The following is a 19438-nucleotide window of genomic DNA, read 5'->3' on the forward strand; positions in this document are numbered from 1 at the left end:
ATGGGTTTATAAAATATGCAAATAACTGCATTTTTATTTATATTTTACACAACTCCTCTGGAATTAGGGTCACGTATGTTTATGTACAGAACATGTGAAATGAGACAAACAAATAGGCAACCAAACATCCATGGATGCAATCTCTATAGGGTAGATTAAAAGACCTAGGTAGTTGCAAGCTTGCTGCTTGCCTCAATCACAATTCTACCATACAGTCAAAGCAAGTGCACCTTTGGTATATATTGTGCACAAGGTGGTAGAAGAACTGAAACCTGTAAAAAGTGCTGACTGATTAAACCTACCACCCACATAGACCACATCATCAAAGACAAGCGGCTCATTGCTACTACTGCTCCCTAAGTTCTCAAATGCCAGTCAAATTTGGTGACCGAAACACCCATTACTGGAAAACAATTCCTTAGCACAACATCTCATTGCTATATTTTAATCACACCTACGTTGGTTTCAAAAATGTTTACTAACTAATCAGAGTTACACTGATGCTTGTTGCAGCTTTTAACTTTAACTACATGCTCTAGCTGGCTCAAATATTCTTTCATTATTGTCAAAGCCAGTTCAAACTTTCATGCATGCGCACAGACAAATAATTTTGTTGTCATCATTCTGACTGTGCTTGGCATTGCTACACACTATATCCAGCAGACACAGCAGCTATATTCATTTTTCAGTATTTGAGGCACCAAGTCTCATTCAAGGCATTCCAGTCTCAAGTCAGATCTCACAGCAGATGAGTCAATGTCTTAATTTTTTTAAGTCCAGGAGTCAAGTCTAAATTCCACAACTAAAATAAGTCAAATGAATACATTAAAAGTGTGCATTATTTGCATATTTGGTGGAAACTTAGCAAAAAGAGGACCCCAAAGGTGGACATGTAAAGAAGGGGGACTAACATTTTCTGACTAGTCTATTGCATGACTAATTACAGGAGAGCAGCGTGGGATCATTGTGGGCTTACTGGTGCAGTTCTACAGCTTCCTACCTCTTTGTAACCCAGCGCAGCAGAGGGTTTGAGAGGTGGTGCAGGACGTAGACAGCTGAGAGACCAGGGTTTGCTGATTTGTGGTGGTTCCAGGGGGCCACGACTAGCAGAGCTGAGACCACCCAGATGGGGCAGGTGTGTAGGGGTTCCGACCATGCTCTGTGCCTTACCATCTACACTCTACAGAATGCAGTCAAAACAAGTGTTTGACAATTACTTGTGAGATGAAAGATGAGTCTAGTATTTGTCATCTCTAGGTGAGAATGAGGTTTTTCACACTTCAGCATAACACAAAGATCACTTTTGGTATTGTTTTGACTTCATACTGCATATATGTTTGTTTGTGTGAGTGGGTGTCCAAAACCTTTGAAATGGTGCTTGCAGGACTGCCTCCTTTGGTAAAGGGCTGCAGGTGTTCTAGCCAGTCCTGTAAATCCAGGGCACTGCTGCAGAACACTGTGATACGATCAATCATGCTTCCTGCAGCAAATACACAAACACAAGACACAGATCGAAGCTCTCTTGGTGAAAGTGACATTAGCTGGCAAAAATAGCTCATAAGATCACCAGATAACCAAGAATGAAAAAGAATGTGTAGGTGCCATTCAAAGATACTGCAATGTTTTTCAGGGTTCGTAGTTTCTCAATTCATGGCATATGGCAGTAATAAAAAAAAAATATTAGAAACCAACAGACACCAACCTTCAAGGAAAGGAAACAAACCGTAGTGGACTTCCATAATGAAAATTAAGACCGCTGTTAAAAAAAAAATCTGGGAATGCCATGAAAATCGGCTCTGGACAGATGCCAGTCACTCGAGTTTGTCATTTGTTGCTTCAGACTGAAAAGAGCTGGTGAGTGTCTTTTTTTGTTTGTTTGTTTTTTTGTCATGTCTATCACAATTTCAAAAGTTGTTTCAATGCTTAAAATTTCTTTGAAACCATAAAAAAAATGTTCTGAAATCTTTTTTAAAGTTTATTTTTTTAAGTGACTTTTTATTTTCTTCTGATTTTTACCATTTCTGTTCACCTTTTATTAATTTACACTCACCATCTTGTGCACAGGGGAGAACTAAGTGTTGTATCTGGGACTACAGTGGCACCTTTAAGGTTTTTCTAAATGTTCAAAAAGCTTATGCTTGATTCAAAACCATTTCACAATATCCTCTCTGTAGCTCTATGTGAATGCCATTGCAAATGCACACCTGTGATGTCAAATGCATAGTGGGCAGTGTCTGCATCTTCTGCGTGCCTCGTTACAGTGGTGCCTGTCAGAGGAAGTCTGCCCTGAATGTGGAAGGGAAAAAAAAGTCAATAAACTAAAATAGGCAACAATGTCTATCTCAACACTTGAAATCAAATGAGAAAATGTTCCAGAGGGGATATACTTGAGCACAGTTGAGTTATTTTATGATAATATCAACAAAGGAATTGAGTGAAAAGACATTTATTTAAGATCATGTTTTGTTAGGTTAACTGAATTTTAATATTAGCGACTGAAACATGTATACCTGCTGTACTCACATAAATCAGAGACAAAAGCTGAAGTTATTGTGGAAAAGTTAGGATAAATGAGCAATTTGTTTCAAACAGGCAGGATAATTCAGAAAACACCCTTTTGATTTGTATAACTTGTTCAGGCTTAAAAGCCCGGTTTTAGGACAGGTTTATTCAAAACTGTTTCCAAATACCTCCCAGGAGGATTTTTCTCTTGAGCATAATAATTCCATGTAATACACATCATTATTCAAAGAATCTTTATTAAAATGTGAGTGCTGGTATGTGTAATGCATAACAATGCTGTGTGCAATACATTTTCTCACCTGATAAATAAAGCCACTCATCCGAGGACTGGCTGAGAGCATAATTAACACATTAGGGAAAAGCATTAGGTATCGCTCCTCTTTTTCCTGCAAGGGAGATACAGAAAAGATTTGGCTTACTTGTTTTTAATAGATGCATGTTAGCGTGACATTTTCAACACACCGTTTCTCCCTTTTTACTGATAAGAAGGCGGCTGCAAATGAACTGGTTTATTGTGGGTATTGCCAGAGACCATGTGTGTGTGTGTGCTAATGCACCTACTGATGTGAAACCATCATCACTCTACCCCAGTTAGGCAGACACCAGTTTGGTGAAACCTTTTTTTTGTTAAATACATAAATTAGGCTGATGATAAGGAGAATAATATGGAAAAAAATACAGTGAATGGCTTGGTGGTTGGAACGCAGTTGCCATAGGTTGAATGTAAATGTCTATCTGAGCTTTCCAACCACATCATTAAAGTCGACCCCCACACAGAAACCATACAAAAATAGATGAGATAGAGTTAGAAGCTGAATGGAGCCCGCTAACGGTTCTGTTTTGATACTTATGAGGGGTGGGGTTTATTAAATTAGCAACAAAGGAAGTCAGATTCAGTTTAAGAAGACACATACGCAGACGGGTGGAGAGTTTCGTCCGTCTACGTTTACACACATAATTTGGTCCATTCTCACAGAGTTTAACTATCTGTCACATGACACAGAAGATGGTAGGGCTGGGCGGATCGATCCAAATGTTGATATTATCAATACCAAGGCTGGTATCGGTATCAATCGATACCAGCATGGTGAGATTGGTATTTTTCTTACAGAGTGCTTTGCGGGGAAAAAAGCCAAAGAATGTGAATGACAGCCTATCGTGAGTGGGTTTTGCTTTTGTTTAGCTAATTTGCACCGTTGACTTTATTTTTCTCAAACAAGTCTTTGTGATAAAAAGAAATAATAGTTATTTTATTATTTTGTTTCATTGTTGTTGTTATTTTATGGCATCTGCAGCCCCTGAAAAAGAAGATTTTATATTGTTTACAAAAACAAAAAAAAAAATAATAATTCAGTTCTGCAATTCAGTTAGTTATTAAAAATGCTTTATTTGAGAATAATATATATGCTGTGTTGATTTGTGATAATAATAATAATCAGTAATTAGGGCGTGTAGTTTAGGGTGTGCTGGGTGGTTGAAAAAAATTAACGGTGTCCGAAACTGACATCGGCTCGCGGTAGTGAACTCTGAACTCAGCACTGACCACTAGTGGAGGAATAGATGTAACAACCATGGCAACGCAAAAGACACATGGAAATATGAGGGCGGTGACTAATGACTATGTTTGAAACGGACGTCGCTATTTACGTACGTAAGGGAGCAGCTCATGTACACTGGGAATGCAGCAGCAACACATTTGGGCAAAAATATCTTCACATTTAAATGATCCCATACTGATAGAGCGGAGAAGAAACAGGAGAACAACATGATGTGTATATGACATTTCTTCAATATTTTGAATGTTTAAAAGGAGTAACTATGGTTAAATTAATCCTTAGAATTTTTAAGACAAGAAAGGCAATAAATCCATGTATCTTTAGGCAAACTTAGCACTTTGTAATGCAAAGCACTAAATTAGCCTACAGTTTTCCTTCTGCAACATTCCCTTTGACAGCCAACTGATGTCACTTCTGGTGAATGTGGATCTCTCACCTCACTGCATCCATTTCTCACATGGACCTGGGACATGTAGGCCACATGACCCAGGCTCTTCATGCTGTCTCCCTCCCAGCCCCGTACTGGTTCCGACAAAATCTGCAGCTCCAGGTTCTTGCGCTTCCGCAGGTCCTGGCACTGTGTCTAAACACACAAATGATAAAGTTCACTGCCTAATGCATTATTTAAAAAAAAAACTAATGTTTGCTTTATCATTAAAATGTCTGATATTTCTCTAAATGTTTGTTTTTGTAAATAACTTGACATTTTGTCTTTTGAGCTCATCGAGTTGTGAACAGAAGTCATTTTTTCCACTGTGGATATGACTTTTAACATTGTAACTGTTACATATACAGTGTATGTGATTTTTCCCTCTCATTTCAAGTAACCTGCACCAAAAAGTAGCAGATGTTCAGGTGCTATGGTGGGGCTCTCCCTCATCAAACAGGAAAAATGACAATGCAAGATCTATTATTTTCCATAGCATATTAAATGAGGTTCTATAGACAAAGAACTACAGAGCAGCCCTTTAGTGTCTTCCTACCCAACCACACAACCTAGAGACAGAAAAAACAAAACCTGCAAATGACAGAAGGCACTGTGTGATGTTTCTTTCTTCCGGTTTCCTGTACAGCCCTGATGAAGAGACGAGTGAGTCACTTCATTTGCTTTTACAAGGAACTGGGAGCTTCTCTGGGGAAATAGTGTCTCACATCGATGCTCACTCAGGTAAAAATGCGGTTACACATTTCTAATCCAACTCTTTTAAGATGGCATTTCACTTCACACCTACAGTAGGAACAATGCAATCACTCAACCCAAAGTAGAGAAAAAGATCACTTTCACAAGATCTTTCCTCTCCTGTAAAGACTAAAGTGTTAAGTTGTGATACGTTGGCACTCAGACTTACAAAAATGCACATTTCAGAGGATATTTCATTTTAAAGTTGCTTTTTCTCAATAAAGACTTAAGATTACATTTGTAGGGATGTTTTTTTTTTTTTTTACACAAAATGTATATATGTATATGTATATATATATATATATATATATATATATTTTTTTTTTTTTTTTTTTTTTGCATGTTGTAAATCATAAATAAATGACAAGAAGCAGGAAACCCAGCAATTATGGAGAATCAGCATGATGGGACTATGGGTTGTTTGACTTGTTATGTACTGATAAAATCTAAGCCAATTTAAGGTTAGTTAAAAAAAAACAAAAAAGAAAAAAAGATCACCAATGGTTGCCCGGACTTACCACTAGGCTCCTAAACGCTGCTGTTGCTTTTATGATGTCAGCAAAATCTGGATGAGCTTCCTTCAATGCAAAAAAAAAACACAACATCGGGTCAAACATAACAGCCTAAACTAAGACCAAACGTCCAACCAAAGAGACAAAAACAGAACCATATAATTTCCTAATTAATCCTGATGGAAAATGTCATTACAAGATAGGAGCAGGATTTTTTTAAGGATTTTTTTATGAAACGGCATCAAAGCACAAACAACGAAGAGGACAAAAACTTGAATATACTTATTTTACAACACATTTCTTTGATGTAGGCTACATAAACATGCACAATTCAGTGAAAATATTAAATGTGTTGTTACACTGAAAATGGCTGCACTCACTATCCTTATATTTGTCCTCATACTTTAATAAGTATATATCCCAATAAGTATGATTCAGTATATATCTGAAGAAAACTGGTATGAAAATAATGAAATTGAAAAGAAAATTGTGCAATGCTGTAAATGTTCTCTTTCCTGTGGTAAAAGAGAAAACAAAAGGAATTCAATTTTATTAAAAGTTTTTTATCATAAGATTAACAGAAAATATCAGGCATACTTTGAGCTTTTCAGGACGTACAACTAAATGTACATCTGAGCATACATATATTTTTTTTCCTGAGTACAGTATGTATTTATATGTGTCTGTTTACAGCTGTACCTCCACATGTCTTTCTAGCTCCTGCAGGAGGGTCGGGTACTTGTCAAGCCTCATGAAGGGCTTACTGAGGCTGGTGGTAAGGGCCAGGATTCCCGGTGCGCTTGCTCCCTGGCTTTCCATGAACTTGTCCAACTCTTCGCTGTTTAATACAAACATTTTACATGTGTTTTATGTACATTTGGTAGTACAATTCAATTAAAAATTAAAGTTAAAAGAATCTTCAAAGATCTTTTTTTTAATAGGTGCAAGCCTTAGGGTTTCATAAAACTGTAAGCAGTGAGTTTGGTGTATTATTTCTTCAAGCGAAAAAAAAAAAAAAAAAAAAAAAAAAAAAAATTAAGGATGGACTAACGCAAAACAAAAACCAGCCCTGTGGTTTGATTAATCAAAAAAGGAAAACACTTTAAAAAAACATGGACAAGGAAAGAGAAAATCTTGTAACCAGTTCACTGTTCAAAAGTTTGCATCCATGGTGATATGGGATATTAGTGCACTTGACATGTAACTTGCATATCTGTGAAGGCACCACATTAAGGACAAACAATATGTACCTGTACATGTTTTGGAGTTGGAAATACTGCAAATGGCTGTTTTTAGGGAGGCATTACTTAATTCAGCAAAAGATTGTGAACCACATTCTGAATGCATTACATTAACATGGACCCCCCCCCCCAAAATTAAAAAAAAACTAAACAAACTTCAACATAGGAGGGTTCAGACTGTTGAGAAGATGGAATCCTATATCAAGAAAAAGCAGCAGAAGAACATTGTACTTTTACAAGTGCAACTGGTCTTCTCAGAAAATGGGCCTAAAACGCCACATGCAGTGATATCAAAATGATGAATATCGCCTCTGTGGTGCATGAGAGAAAACATCAGACAGCTGTCATGATTAACAGTTTTAACAGGTGGTGCAAATTAGGTCATTACTTTGGTTTGTACCATTTTTTGCTATAAACTGCAGCCCGACTACTTCACTGCAAGCGTGCCAAATCTGCTTTAAAAGAAACAAAACTGCTGGCTTTCCATGATCCAAAGCTTCAATCATGCAGTATCCTGTAGCAGCACTAAGTAATCGCAGTGAGTAAATGAGAATGTTACATAACAGGTTCCTTCAACAGAAATGCAAATGTGCTTACTGTGAAAAAGCTGTTTTTGCCTGACAACATAACCACAGCTCTATATATCCTGTCAACAGTCAGCTTCCTGTGTGTAGCTCAACCCATGTGCACAGTGTCTGACAAGAGACGTCAATGTTATATAAAAAGAAAAGTCTCATTTATTCTGCACCCTGATCTCTGTTTAAGGTTTTAATAGAAATACAAATTTTAATATCAAACAAAATTAAGGGAATTTTCAGCACAAAGAATCTGCTCAGACCCAATTTAGCATTACGTGCACTTATAGATATAAAACTGACACCTTGTGGATAACAACAAAACGACAGTCAGTCAACGTGCTTAGACTAAATTTAGCATCAAATGCATTTACAGATGTTAAGACTGACACCTTGTGGCTAACAACAAAACTACAGTCAGCAGAAAATATGCAGTTTTATCCCATTTATTTTAAGTAAATTAACCCTAATAAATTTTCTCACATACTGCATATCTAACGTAGCCACAGATTAAGTGTGTATTTGGAGAAGTTTCAGTAATGTTTTACAATTATCCTGCTTCTGATTTTACCTTTTAAGAATGTTTAAAATAAAAACTTGCTCGACTGAAGAAGTGAAACTAATGCTGCATTTTAAGAGACAACAGCTAAGATAGAAAATGGCAGCATGTAGTATATCTATTTTTCAGGTTTGTGCAGTTTTTCTAAAATCCTTTTGTGGTCAACGGGTGGAATCAATGCACAATATTGGAAACCAGTGCCTTATATTAGCTTTTGAGGGATCCTGTTTTCTATAAAAAGCCAATGAAAGCCAGTGAAATTACTCAAAAATGAGTTAAGCTAATACAAAAAGGGCCACCGGCCAGGATAGGGCTTCAGCCCCTGATACATTATAAATGCATACGATGTTTTTGGGTGCAAGGGTCTAACCTGTGGTCAGTTAGGATGCAGACAGCTGAAGGGTGGCTGGAACAGTAAGTCAGGTATAGATTCTTGATCTGCAACATCAGGTTTAAATAGCAGCCCGCCACTCGCTGCTGACTCTCTGGGATCCTGCAAAGTCATACAATCAGGTTCACAAAAAATAACAGGTTGACATCAAGGAATTTCTTTACTACAAGCCCATCTCAGTTGTCTGTTCATTTTTAATGTGACATTTTAGTGCAGCGTGGTGCTTCACACTCTCACACTTCAGATTCCAAAGCATAGTTTTCCAGGACGTATGAACGCATTTTACTCCCTACCACTGATTTGTGTTCAGTTGTTGTAAAGGTATGTTTACTCACCAGTCAATGCACTGAAGGCTTGCATGTATTTTTTCATTAAAATGTGTGTAAAACATAGTTAATGTGATTATTCTGTATTATGTAACAATTTCTTTAGTTTCATAAAGAAAAATAGACAGAGGTGTTAGGAGGAAGGAAGTGACTGCAAAAATACAAACAAGTATGGTAAAATTTACAGAGAAGTGACAAAAAAATGTGAGATTATGAAATGAGTTCAATTTTAGAATTGATTTTTAAATTTTGCTGCTCTTGTGCAAGGCACTGAATAGTTTGGGACCAAAATATACATTTAATTAGCTGACACAATATGAGTCACTGACATCTGGGTCACGTTTGCTTTCCATCCGTTTAGTTAAAACTAAACAAGGAGAACCAGCGTTTAGTTTTATGCTCCAAATATCTGGAACAAAACTACCAGAAAACCTGAAGTCTGATCCAAGGTATGATTTAATTTAAAAGAACCAAAGTTCTTTTAGATTATGTCTTAAAGCTTTTTTATTTGCTACTTCTTTTTTAAGGTAGAGTTTTTATTTTTGAATATAGTTTCTTGCAAATGTACATTAATTGTGATGATGAGGCCAATAATAATAATAATAACAGTGATGCATGGCCTGCTGATGTCTGTTTACCTCATTGTATTTTGTTGCCAGTTTCTCTTTATTTTAGCTTTATTTGTTATTATTCTTTTTTTAGTTTAACTCTTTTATTTGTCATCTTTTTTTCTTTTAGGTTAATTTTAATTTTCCTTTTAATGTTTCTTCTGCACCACGCTGTAATGCTTTAACTGTTTTACGTAAAGCACTTTGAGTTGTGTTGTACATGAAATGTGCTATACAAATAAACTTGCCTTGAATTAAAACATATTAAAAATGAGTCTATGGGTTTTCAACAATGACTGATTAAACTAATAAAAAGCATTTTAATCCATTAATTTCATTTTATAAATGCCAGTAGCAAGACGTACTTAGTGCACTCCTCCAAAGCCAAACACAGACCCTGCTGGAAGGTGAGGATCTCCTCCAGGTTTCCACACAACGTTGCACTGTCGGTGCTGCTCAGCCTGAATATGAGGTTAAACAGGGACAACAATGACTGCTTTATAAGATGCATGACTAATGAGAAGACAACAGGGGAAAACAGTAAACATGACTTATTGACCAGTACCTGACCAATAAATTCAAGTGAATTGTATGTGTAATAAACCTAAATATATTGACACTCATTGAAAATCTGAATGAAGATCATCAAATCAACCAGTTCAATTTTCTTGGTAATCCACACTAATTTGTGGCCTAAGTGTTGACAAATGGATCTGTAACATCATCACTGCTCTTACTTGTCACTGGCCTGCAGAGGTCGTAGGTAACAACTCAACACCGTTTGTAGCTCTTTAACAAACTCCCGCTCATGCTCCAAAATGTCCTGTACCACCTGCAGAAAGGAAGGAAGCACAAAAAGGTAGAATATTTCTACGATGTCGTCAGATGCCAGAAATGCACATTACTTCCTGAATGTAAAATGAAGAAAACTGAGAGCAACAAATCATGGACAACAATGGTGAGATTGATTTTTCTTTTTATAAACATGTCTCATGACAGCTGAAAGCTTATCCTCCACCCTGCGGTGTGATGCTGACAGCTGTAGTCCAGCCAAAAGCAGTTATCTAGTCTAATTATCCCAGAGATGGGGTTATCAGAAACACAGAGTGTTGTAGGATACAATGTTATGCCATCAACACCTGTCCTCTAAGCAAAGATGTACTGGACCTATAAGATGAAGCTGTTGACAAATCTAATATGAAAAGCTTTAATTGGCTTTTTTAGTGGGTGCATCTCAGTTTAAAACCCCATTTAAGTACACTTTTTAAATATAAAACCAGTATATAAATCCACAATATTTATATGTACTTTACTTTCAGCTCTTTGTAATAACACAAAATAAAGAAAACTGACAAATATTTAGAAGAAAAAAGTAATTCGAGGAATTAATAATTGTTAAAGTTGGAATCCATCACTTGTTAGATCTTAGCTGATTTCAACTGACAAGCTGTTTGAAAAAAAAGATATTAAGATTACAATGTGCCATAAAGTGCATGTAGATGATTTTGACTCACCACACTGTAGTAGTTCTTTGTCAGCTGAGTTCCTTTGGAAGACAGTGACTTTTCTAAAGAAAAGAGACAAGGATTGGATACACTTACAAAATCAAAAGGCTGGGAAAGGATGTGCCAAGTGGTTTAACAGGCAGCATAGTTATTCGCTGCATGTCACTCATCACTGTTTTTTCTGTCTTCTTTCCACTCTAAATAAAGGTCCAAAAAGTCCAGTAGTCATTAATAAGATAAAAATAAAGATGCATTCTCTGTAAATGTCCACATTAGCCATCTTAAGGGCAGCTTTTGTCTAAAATGATTTAAATTAATAAGAAACTATGAGGAAAGCTGTTGCCTTTCTAGTTGCACTTAAAGATCAAAAAGACTACATTTTGTGTCAGATTATTTTTCCTTGTAAATGATTTTTCTGAGAATAGTTTAACTATAAATTATTTCAGTATTTTCCAACAAAATAAAACGTTGATAAAAAAACTTCTGACATGAGGTAGATTTGTTTTAAAAACACACAAACAAACAAATGAATACCTTGTAATCACATTTCTGAGATAGATACCATCAACATTTATGCCAAAATGCAGACAGCACAGCCCTAACTCACCACAGGGTTTGACCTCACGGACATAGTTGCTGGGAAACCAGCCGGTCTTGCTGTTAAGTGTGCCCTCCCACCATCCTCCTTCCTCCTGCCGCGTCACAATGATCATTTCACCTTTATTGAACGACAACTCGTCCTCGTTGTTCTGCTTAAAGTTGAAGCGAGCTTTTACCATCAGCTGCCCGGCACTGCCGTTCTCAGACATTTCCTGTGTGGGAGGTTTTTGGTGCCAGTTAGCAACATAAATACAAATGTTTGAATGGCTTACATATATATATATAGGCCTATATATATATAAAAATATGATTTGAGTGATATAGTGGCCAGCTGATATTACCAACCAATGCTGGTCATCACTGATATATCAGTGTCAGTGTTTCTGTTCTCCAATAAAAAAATTAAAAACAAATAAAAACTTGTGTATGTTTATTTAGTTTTCTGCTAAAGACTTAGTGCCATGAGGTAATATTTAGTATGAACACCATATACTTCAAGAAAAAACTCACTTTTACCAGTAGAACATTTTCCTATAAGAAAGCAGTATTGTAGGTAAGCTGGGTGTGATGTAGTTCTTGCTGAAAACATTTGGCAAACTTCTTCTTTCTACTGAGGGTGAGCGAGTATTGTTACAGAATCCAGCTGCAGATGCCAACAAGTGTAATTAGATGACTTACAACCAGTTATAAAGTGTCTGGATAAGCTCAGGTTTCCAGCACAGTTGTTTCCCAAATGTACTCTGCTAGCTCAGAAGTAGAATTAAAGCCAGGATTATGAAAAGTTATGATGGTGTTGCCCTGTCTTTCCAGAGCTGGTTTCAGGCAGTACAAGCAAGATGCAGCCAGGTAAGAATAAAGATAAAAACCACTGCTGTGCATAGAGGCATTTGGCTTGCACGTGATATCAAAGGCTGGATGTGCTCCGGTGATGGCTTACATATAATTTAAATGTTTTAGAGACACATCTTGTAAATTTAGGGATTTTTTTTTATGCAAAGTTGTGAATGACCACAATCAGGTAATGTAAGTATACATAAATATGTGTTTTTCAGAAGAACTTTGCTAAGCCTTTACATTTAAGTGTGAAAGTATAGAGTTGGCATAGGGGGGTTGAAGTGGATCCACCACTAATGAGCCAACAGAGGAGGTAAAACAGACTATGCATGAAATAGAAGTTTAAAATTGCAGAACTCATCATTCTAACCAGCGACACTTGTCACTTAATTTGTGCCACTGGCTTGATGTGTGTAAACACACCCGGATATCCGGCTGAGCCATTTACAATATGTGAGAGACAATACTGAGAATATGGTACGGTCTGCAGCACATGTAGCGGATTACAAATCACAGATAAACAGCCTATGCTGCAGATTCAAGCTGTGTCTGCATGGTAAGCTGTTCATTTGTTGATGAAGTTCACATAAGTCAATATTGAGACAGTTCACTCCCCAAAAATATGTTTATCTGTCAAGCTCCAGTGTGTCAGTGCAGGCAGGTATTACACAATTAAAACATTATCTTTACTCCATCTTTGATCAATGCTTTCTCAGTCAAATTCTTTAAAAAGAAATGACTTCTTCTTGCTTGGAAGTGCAAAATGTAGTCAAATGGGTTAAGAAACTACTCCAAATAATATAATCAAAGCCTGTTTTCAAACATGTAAAAGAGAAAACACAGATAATATACCACTGATTTGGATTGTCTGCGCAGAGAGCCTTTGGATTTGGCAGAGGACAGTGAGTGTGTGGACGTCGCCTGACTAGGAGAGGAAGAACCAGACTGTGGACATCTCTCAGCAGCACAATCTGTGGACACACACAGAGCAAATACATGGCCTTGTATTCAGGTTACATTAATGTTTGAACTTATTTGCTCTCATCGCATAATCTTATTTTCAAAATATACACATGAACACACAGAAATACCTCATCACAGTCACGCAGGTGCACATAGTTTTGGGGGCTGACAGCTTAATGATGATTCATGAATACGGCCGATTGCACTGCAGAGCCCCAGGAGAGCAAACTCACACAAACACACACACATGCTACAGATTTATTCTTCCTTATACAATCATCTGATTTAAACAAAACTGACACATAGTTCCAGAAAAAGATCAAGCACCTCTTACAATGGAAAACAACTTACAGCCTTGAGACAAAAATGAATTAAAACATCAGAGATCAGTCACACAGTAAATGAGTTGATGCCATAAATGAGTTTATGACTAACAGACCAAGTCTAATACAACTTTTCTAACTTTGTCCCTGATATGAATTTCAATTCAAGGAGTGACATGTGAAAAAAATCAAAAATGAAAGGTTGATGACACCCAACCGTTCCACAGAGCCATCACTCATCCACTGCAGCAGAGAAGCTGTAATTTAGGGTCAGACGCTGCCAGCTGTCCCGCAGAGCGAGTGCGGTTCTGCAGTAACAGAAGTATCCATTATGCTGCCAACATTCACTTGAAAAGTGACACATGGCAGCACTGCAAACCTCTTACATGCTAACAAACAGAAGCACTCACAGAAGATGGCCTATCAAATGCCAACTGGATGCTCACCAAGGCTGCTGTCTAATCCTTGTTCAAATCACAGAGGATAAAGGAAGAATCTGAGAGCACAATAAGCTTTATTAACCTAAACTTCAGATCAAGTAAAGAGTTCAGCAGGGAGGATATAATACTGACAGGTGCTCGAGTGCAGTTTTTTCTTTCAGGGAATAAAACAGTATAATGTTTTAGGAACTCTTTGTATCTTCATCTGGTATCGATTCAACTGTCATGTGTTTTTAATGGAAAAAGGCAGGAAGTTCACTACAGTTTTCCATCTGAGAGATGCAAGTGTGCATCACACTGACACATCGATTTCATAAAAGCACTGAAGGCAGTGACGGGGGGGGGGCTCACAGATCCCTTATGCCACTCCACACGTACAGTGAAGCTTACCATGTCCTTCTGTTATCTAGGTCCTGTCACTATCACTGCATGAAGAGAATATTCAAAGAATTTAACCTGAACAAATATAAATATTGAAAACATAAACATACGAGGAAATAACCAGACTATAAAAAACTTGCAAATTAACTAGTGGCCAGCACTGACAGAGGCTTCAGCTCCCCGCCTGACATTAGGGCTTGTGTTCCCTTTTCATAGGATTAACGAAGCCAGGGTAAGAAAAACTGATTTCTCAAACTGTTAATGAATTAATCATAAGTCAATAAGATACTTCCAAAAAAAGGCCTAAATCTGATGTCAAATAGCTTTCAAATCAGGAAATTTGAGTGCCTTCTCTATTTGCATATCTGTAAATATAATACTTTGTTTTGCTCTAACGAACAAAAACAGCTCTTTGAAAACAGTTCCTTTCATTCTGGCAAGCTGAGAAGGTCAATTTTCACTGTGTTATTTCCCTTATAACCTGATAAAAAAAGGAGAGAAATAAACATCAAATTAATCATTTAAAGACTAATTAACTACAATGTTAATATTATCCTCCAAAACATTATCCCATTAAAGCGTAGAGAGATTTAAAACACACACACACAAACAAAAACTTTAACTTTGGATACTGGAGGGAGACTGGTATTACTTCCTTAAAGTCCCAATAAAGGACTCCAAAATATATAAAAAATAATATTAATAATAATAATTATATAGCTAAGGGACCCACTGCACTGCAAGTTGTTTTATTTTATGTCTTTCTTAAAGAAATACATTTAAAAAAAAAAGGAGAGGATGTGTCTCTACAAGCAATACACTCGTATTTACTGAATATGGAGCTTGAATCTGAATGTACAGAATGCAAAGAGAATTTAACAACACAAGGTGCTCTTCAGGGTGCACGTAAGTAAATATGGCACACAGCATGACCCAAACACACACTGCCATGCCGGCTGTCCGTCTTCAACACATTCAATCACAGTTTTGGAGAGGTCCACATACAAAACCAGTAAAAATATGACTGAGTGAAACAGTCAAATCGCATAAACAAGACACTGAACCTCGTCTGGCATAAAAGCTCTTCCTAAAGGTCTTATTTGAGTCAACATATTCGACATCCCCAAAGGAGTTCGAACAGTGATTGCTGTTGTACAATATTTTGTTTCATTTCATCCCCAGTGGCATTTTAATGCAATTTTTCCCTCAATAACACACACAAATATGGAGTGCATAACATATTCCCTGATCAAATTTGTATAGAAATACTATCCCTTGTTTCTATGTATACAGTGTTTATATAGTGTTTTGTTAGTTTTTTGTTTCACTTGTCTGAGTAGAACTAAAATGTATTATTTTATGTTTATTTCTTATTGTGTGTGTTCTTTAGGTCTATATTTTGGTAGGATGAGTGTTATTCTTGACTCTTGCTGTTGAAACAAGTGCATTTCCTCCTCAGAGAAACGTAAAGTCTCATATCATACAATGACACACAAGGAGGCTAATACTAGACTTGCATGACAAAGAGAGTGCATCATACCAATAAACTGTCCATGACATGGGCCACAAAGAAACAGCAAAATTCTTACCTTGAGTGGCAAAGTTGACTGCCAGCAAAGTAGTCAGTACTTTGCCAAAGTTCTCGCCGGTGTATAACCACTCTGGTTCAAAACCCTGGATGAAAAAGCAAGAGTCAGACCAAAAAACCCCAAAACCATCTTTCAGCATAAGCTTGAATCCATTATATGTAGAAGATCAGTAAGTCATAATTAGAACATTTCTTCAGGTCAAGAGATCTGAGTTGTAGTGCTTTCTGAGTGTGGACAGAAAGAGTAGAGCAAGAGACACTCACTGTAGGTTGTAACACAAACAGTGGAAAACACACAGACATGGATTTGAATAAGCCAGTAATAGGACAAAGATAAAAACTGACATGTTGAGTGTGACAAATAGTTTGCGACTTGTTCGTAAGAAAATACAGTCACACTCATTTGAGATTCACTGTCCTCTTGCATGCGTACGGCGATGCTCACACACACTGCTTGTTTAGTCAGTCTCAGACAGCTATCTCCTTTCTTCCAGTGGATAAGGTTTCCCATTTTAAATAAAACATTGTAAATATAGAGCAGGCATGTCAAACTGGTCCAGCAAAGGGCCGTGTGGCTGCAGGTTTTTGTTCCAACCAAGCAGCAGCACACCAGATTTGACTGATTCAATCAACTGATCTCAGTCTTCAGACAGCTGATTGGTCAAACTGTGTGCTCTTGGCTGGCTGGAACAAAAACCTGCAGCCACACGGCCCTTTGCTGGACCAGTTTGACATGCCTGATATAGAGTTTGAATAGTATAACCTGGGTAATGTGTATAGCACAGCATGGGGGGGGGGGGCTTTACAGTTTGTTATGCGTTATTATCACAGTTTTGGCATTAATCAATAATATCTGATGCATATCATGACAACTTGACATGGGTTAGGGATAGGTGTTTCAGAGTCATGTTATCAATATGCATGACACTAAATGGTAGTAGGAACAATTAATATCAAAGCAATACATCATTTAATGCTGTTCGTAACACACACACACACAAAAACACACATACATATATGTATGTGTGTTGTTTTTTTAACTATCAATACCCTTGAACAATAATTGATGCTTCCTCTTTCTTTATCTTAGAGCAGAAGTGAAAATAGTCTGACTTGTTTCAAAACCGAACAGGCACTATTTGCTACAGCAAAAAGGAGGGAAAGTACTCTCAAACTACACAAATCCCTGAAAGCAGGGCAGAGTTTGCTATTCGGCACCTGATAAATTTGACAGCAGTTCTCAGGAAACTTCTGCCAATAACCTACTGACTGGCTGCAAAAGGCCTAATTATGGTTTGCAGGACAAAAGCAAGACATAACAAGCCAGCTGGTCAGGACTGCAGAACCACTGAAGTGAGCCAGGCTTGCTGACTCAATCAGCTGTTTAAAGAAACCAAGTGATGCATTTCAAAACCAAAACATCTTATTTATAACGATGGCATAGACATTAATGTTCACTGTGGTAGTCACAAACAGGCTGGAAATAGACTGAGAAACTCCCAACATCTGCAAACGATTTAATTCTTCCCACTCTTTTTAATATAACCAGCCTGCAATGGGGTTTTGAACCTGTGACAAAAGTATCTACCAAAAGAGAAAGTGGACTTAGGCCCCGTTTACACTACTACGCTTAGCGAAGTAAGCGCTGATATTTCCATTTAAAAATATACAATGAAAAAATAGGACTCAAAAGTTTGCTTGACAGCATGGCTGTCTATGTGGCTCACTCCACATGGACGTGCGAAGTAAGCATATGTCAACATGACAAATGCCAACAACACAAGCAAGAGTGCCGGTGGGGGGAAAGTCCCCCAAAAATTAATAGATAACTTAAAACACGGCAGAGAGGGAAAAAACTTACCTCTACTTTCAAGGACGAGCATCCTCTTAAAAACTCCCTGATGTTGGATATGCAGTCGGCTTCGGTTCTGGGATCCTGGCAATACTGTGCACAGAAAATAAATATATAAACACATACCACGGCTTAGTATGTCAGACATCTGACACACATACACGCGCGCTTATTAGCCGCTCCACACCGACTGCTGTCATTTTAGTTCCGCTTTAAAGCACATAAAGTGACAGTGAAGTAGCAGTCCGAGCGTTGTAATGCGCAGATTAGAGTGTAACTGGGTTCAGTCTGCGTCTCCTCCATGAATACATAACCATTAACACCACAGAAATGCCAAAGGAGCCATATTTGATCACAATATCCGGTCACTTTGCCAACTTTCAAAATAAAAGGCTGTATGTGTTAATAAGCGCGGATTCACGATAAAAAAAAAAGTTAAGAAGAGTAAAACATTTTTTTAATCGTTGCTGAGTCAACATAATTTATATTCTCTTATTAAAAACGCATTAAAGCGAGAAAAATACTGTTTGAGTCCGAGAAAAACGGCAAACAAAAACTACTTCTCTACTTCCGGTTACGTTGGGGTCGATTAGCACTTTTTCAAAGGGGAGGTCGCACCGGGAAGAGCGGACGTTCAAGAGGAAGTGACGACCTGAATTTGCAACTGTTATTATCAACTTTGTCATCTCAACACTTGAGTTATCATACTCTTATCACACTAAAAAGTCAAAAAGGCTGTTTTAGTGAAAGTATCACTTAGATATTTTGAATATGTTACATGTTTAGTGCCTTCGATGCCGAATTTTGTCCCGTTTTGGGTGGTTGTTCACATTGACCCACTCGTGTGAAGAATGCGGAACATTTTTTCTCGCTTCATAGGAAACCACTTCTTGAAATCACACGTTATCTCGCCAATAGTAGCTGCAATTCGAGGCAACTAACAAACGGGAAACAGCTGAGTTGTCAAAACTTAGAAGTTGGGGGTTGAAAATGCAAGGCCGATCGGATAAGTTACTTACGGTATCACTTCCATCAAACCCCTCCCTTTATTTTCGCCAGAAGCCGTTTGTTTACTTAACTTAAATAAATAGCTCACCTTAGGAGTGAAGCCAGGTACGAGCCGCTCCGTGAGCTTGCACAAGACGACCCCATCCTTCAGTGATGTTTTCAGAAACTCCTCTGGGTCCGCTATGTTTTTTTTAGGCGAGCTGAGCACTCCTAATGATATCAACCACGTTACCGTCTGCTCCTCTGGATTCATAGCTCCACAAAACGATCATGGCCTAAGCCTGCATTGCTTAAAGAAAACTGTCAGCCTGTTCCGTATCAATATGCAACTCACATCCGCACTTCTGCCAGAAGTTCATAAAAAAAACGGTGGGGGGAGGACGACGCTGTTGCAACACGCGAAACTGATGATCACCCCTACTGGCAAACAGGCACCTCAACAATAGACAGGGTTCTTCATTTCCCCCTGCAAA

General features: G+C 37.6%; 1 protein-coding gene across 4 annotated transcripts in view; it reads right to left on the minus strand.

Moving 5' to 3' along the window:
* The window catches only part of arhgef6 (Rac/Cdc42 guanine nucleotide exchange factor (GEF) 6), a 66259-nt gene extending 46929 nt beyond the window's left edge, over positions 1-19330 (minus strand). For 2 of the 4 annotated variants that reach the window (XM_041990072.1, XM_041990069.1), the window contains exons 1-16: positions 19054-19330; positions 17967-18050; positions 16107-16191; positions 13263-13381; positions 11584-11788; positions 10986-11038; positions 10209-10303; positions 9837-9932; positions 8517-8639; positions 6471-6609; positions 5778-5837; positions 4516-4662; positions 2823-2909; positions 2205-2286; positions 1365-1480; positions 1001-1180 (exon numbers count right to left, since the gene is read on the minus strand). In XM_041990072.1, coding sequence (XP_041846006.1) covers positions 1001-1180; positions 1365-1480; positions 2205-2286; positions 2823-2909; positions 4516-4662; positions 5778-5837; positions 6471-6609; positions 8517-8639; positions 9837-9932; positions 10209-10303; positions 10986-11038; positions 11584-11788; positions 13263-13381; positions 16107-16191; positions 17967-18050; positions 19054-19218 — 1836 coding nt within the window. In that variant the 5' untranslated portion in view covers positions 19219-19330. The remainder of the gene's footprint in view (positions 1-1000; positions 1181-1364; positions 1481-2204; positions 2287-2822; positions 2910-4515; positions 4663-5777; positions 5838-6470; positions 6610-8516; positions 8640-9836; positions 9933-10208; positions 10304-10985; positions 11039-11583; positions 11789-13262; positions 13382-16106; positions 16192-17966; positions 18051-19053) is intronic. The other 2 variants (XM_041990070.1, XM_041990068.1) reach the window with 1 other exon arrangement.
* Positions 19331-19438: the final 108 nt, after the last annotated feature.

Source organism: Melanotaenia boesemani, chromosome 7, assembly GCF_017639745.1.
Source record: "Melanotaenia boesemani isolate fMelBoe1 chromosome 7, fMelBoe1.pri, whole genome shotgun sequence".
NCBI classification, from domain to species: domain Eukaryota; kingdom Metazoa; phylum Chordata; class Actinopteri; order Atheriniformes; family Melanotaeniidae; genus Melanotaenia; species Melanotaenia boesemani.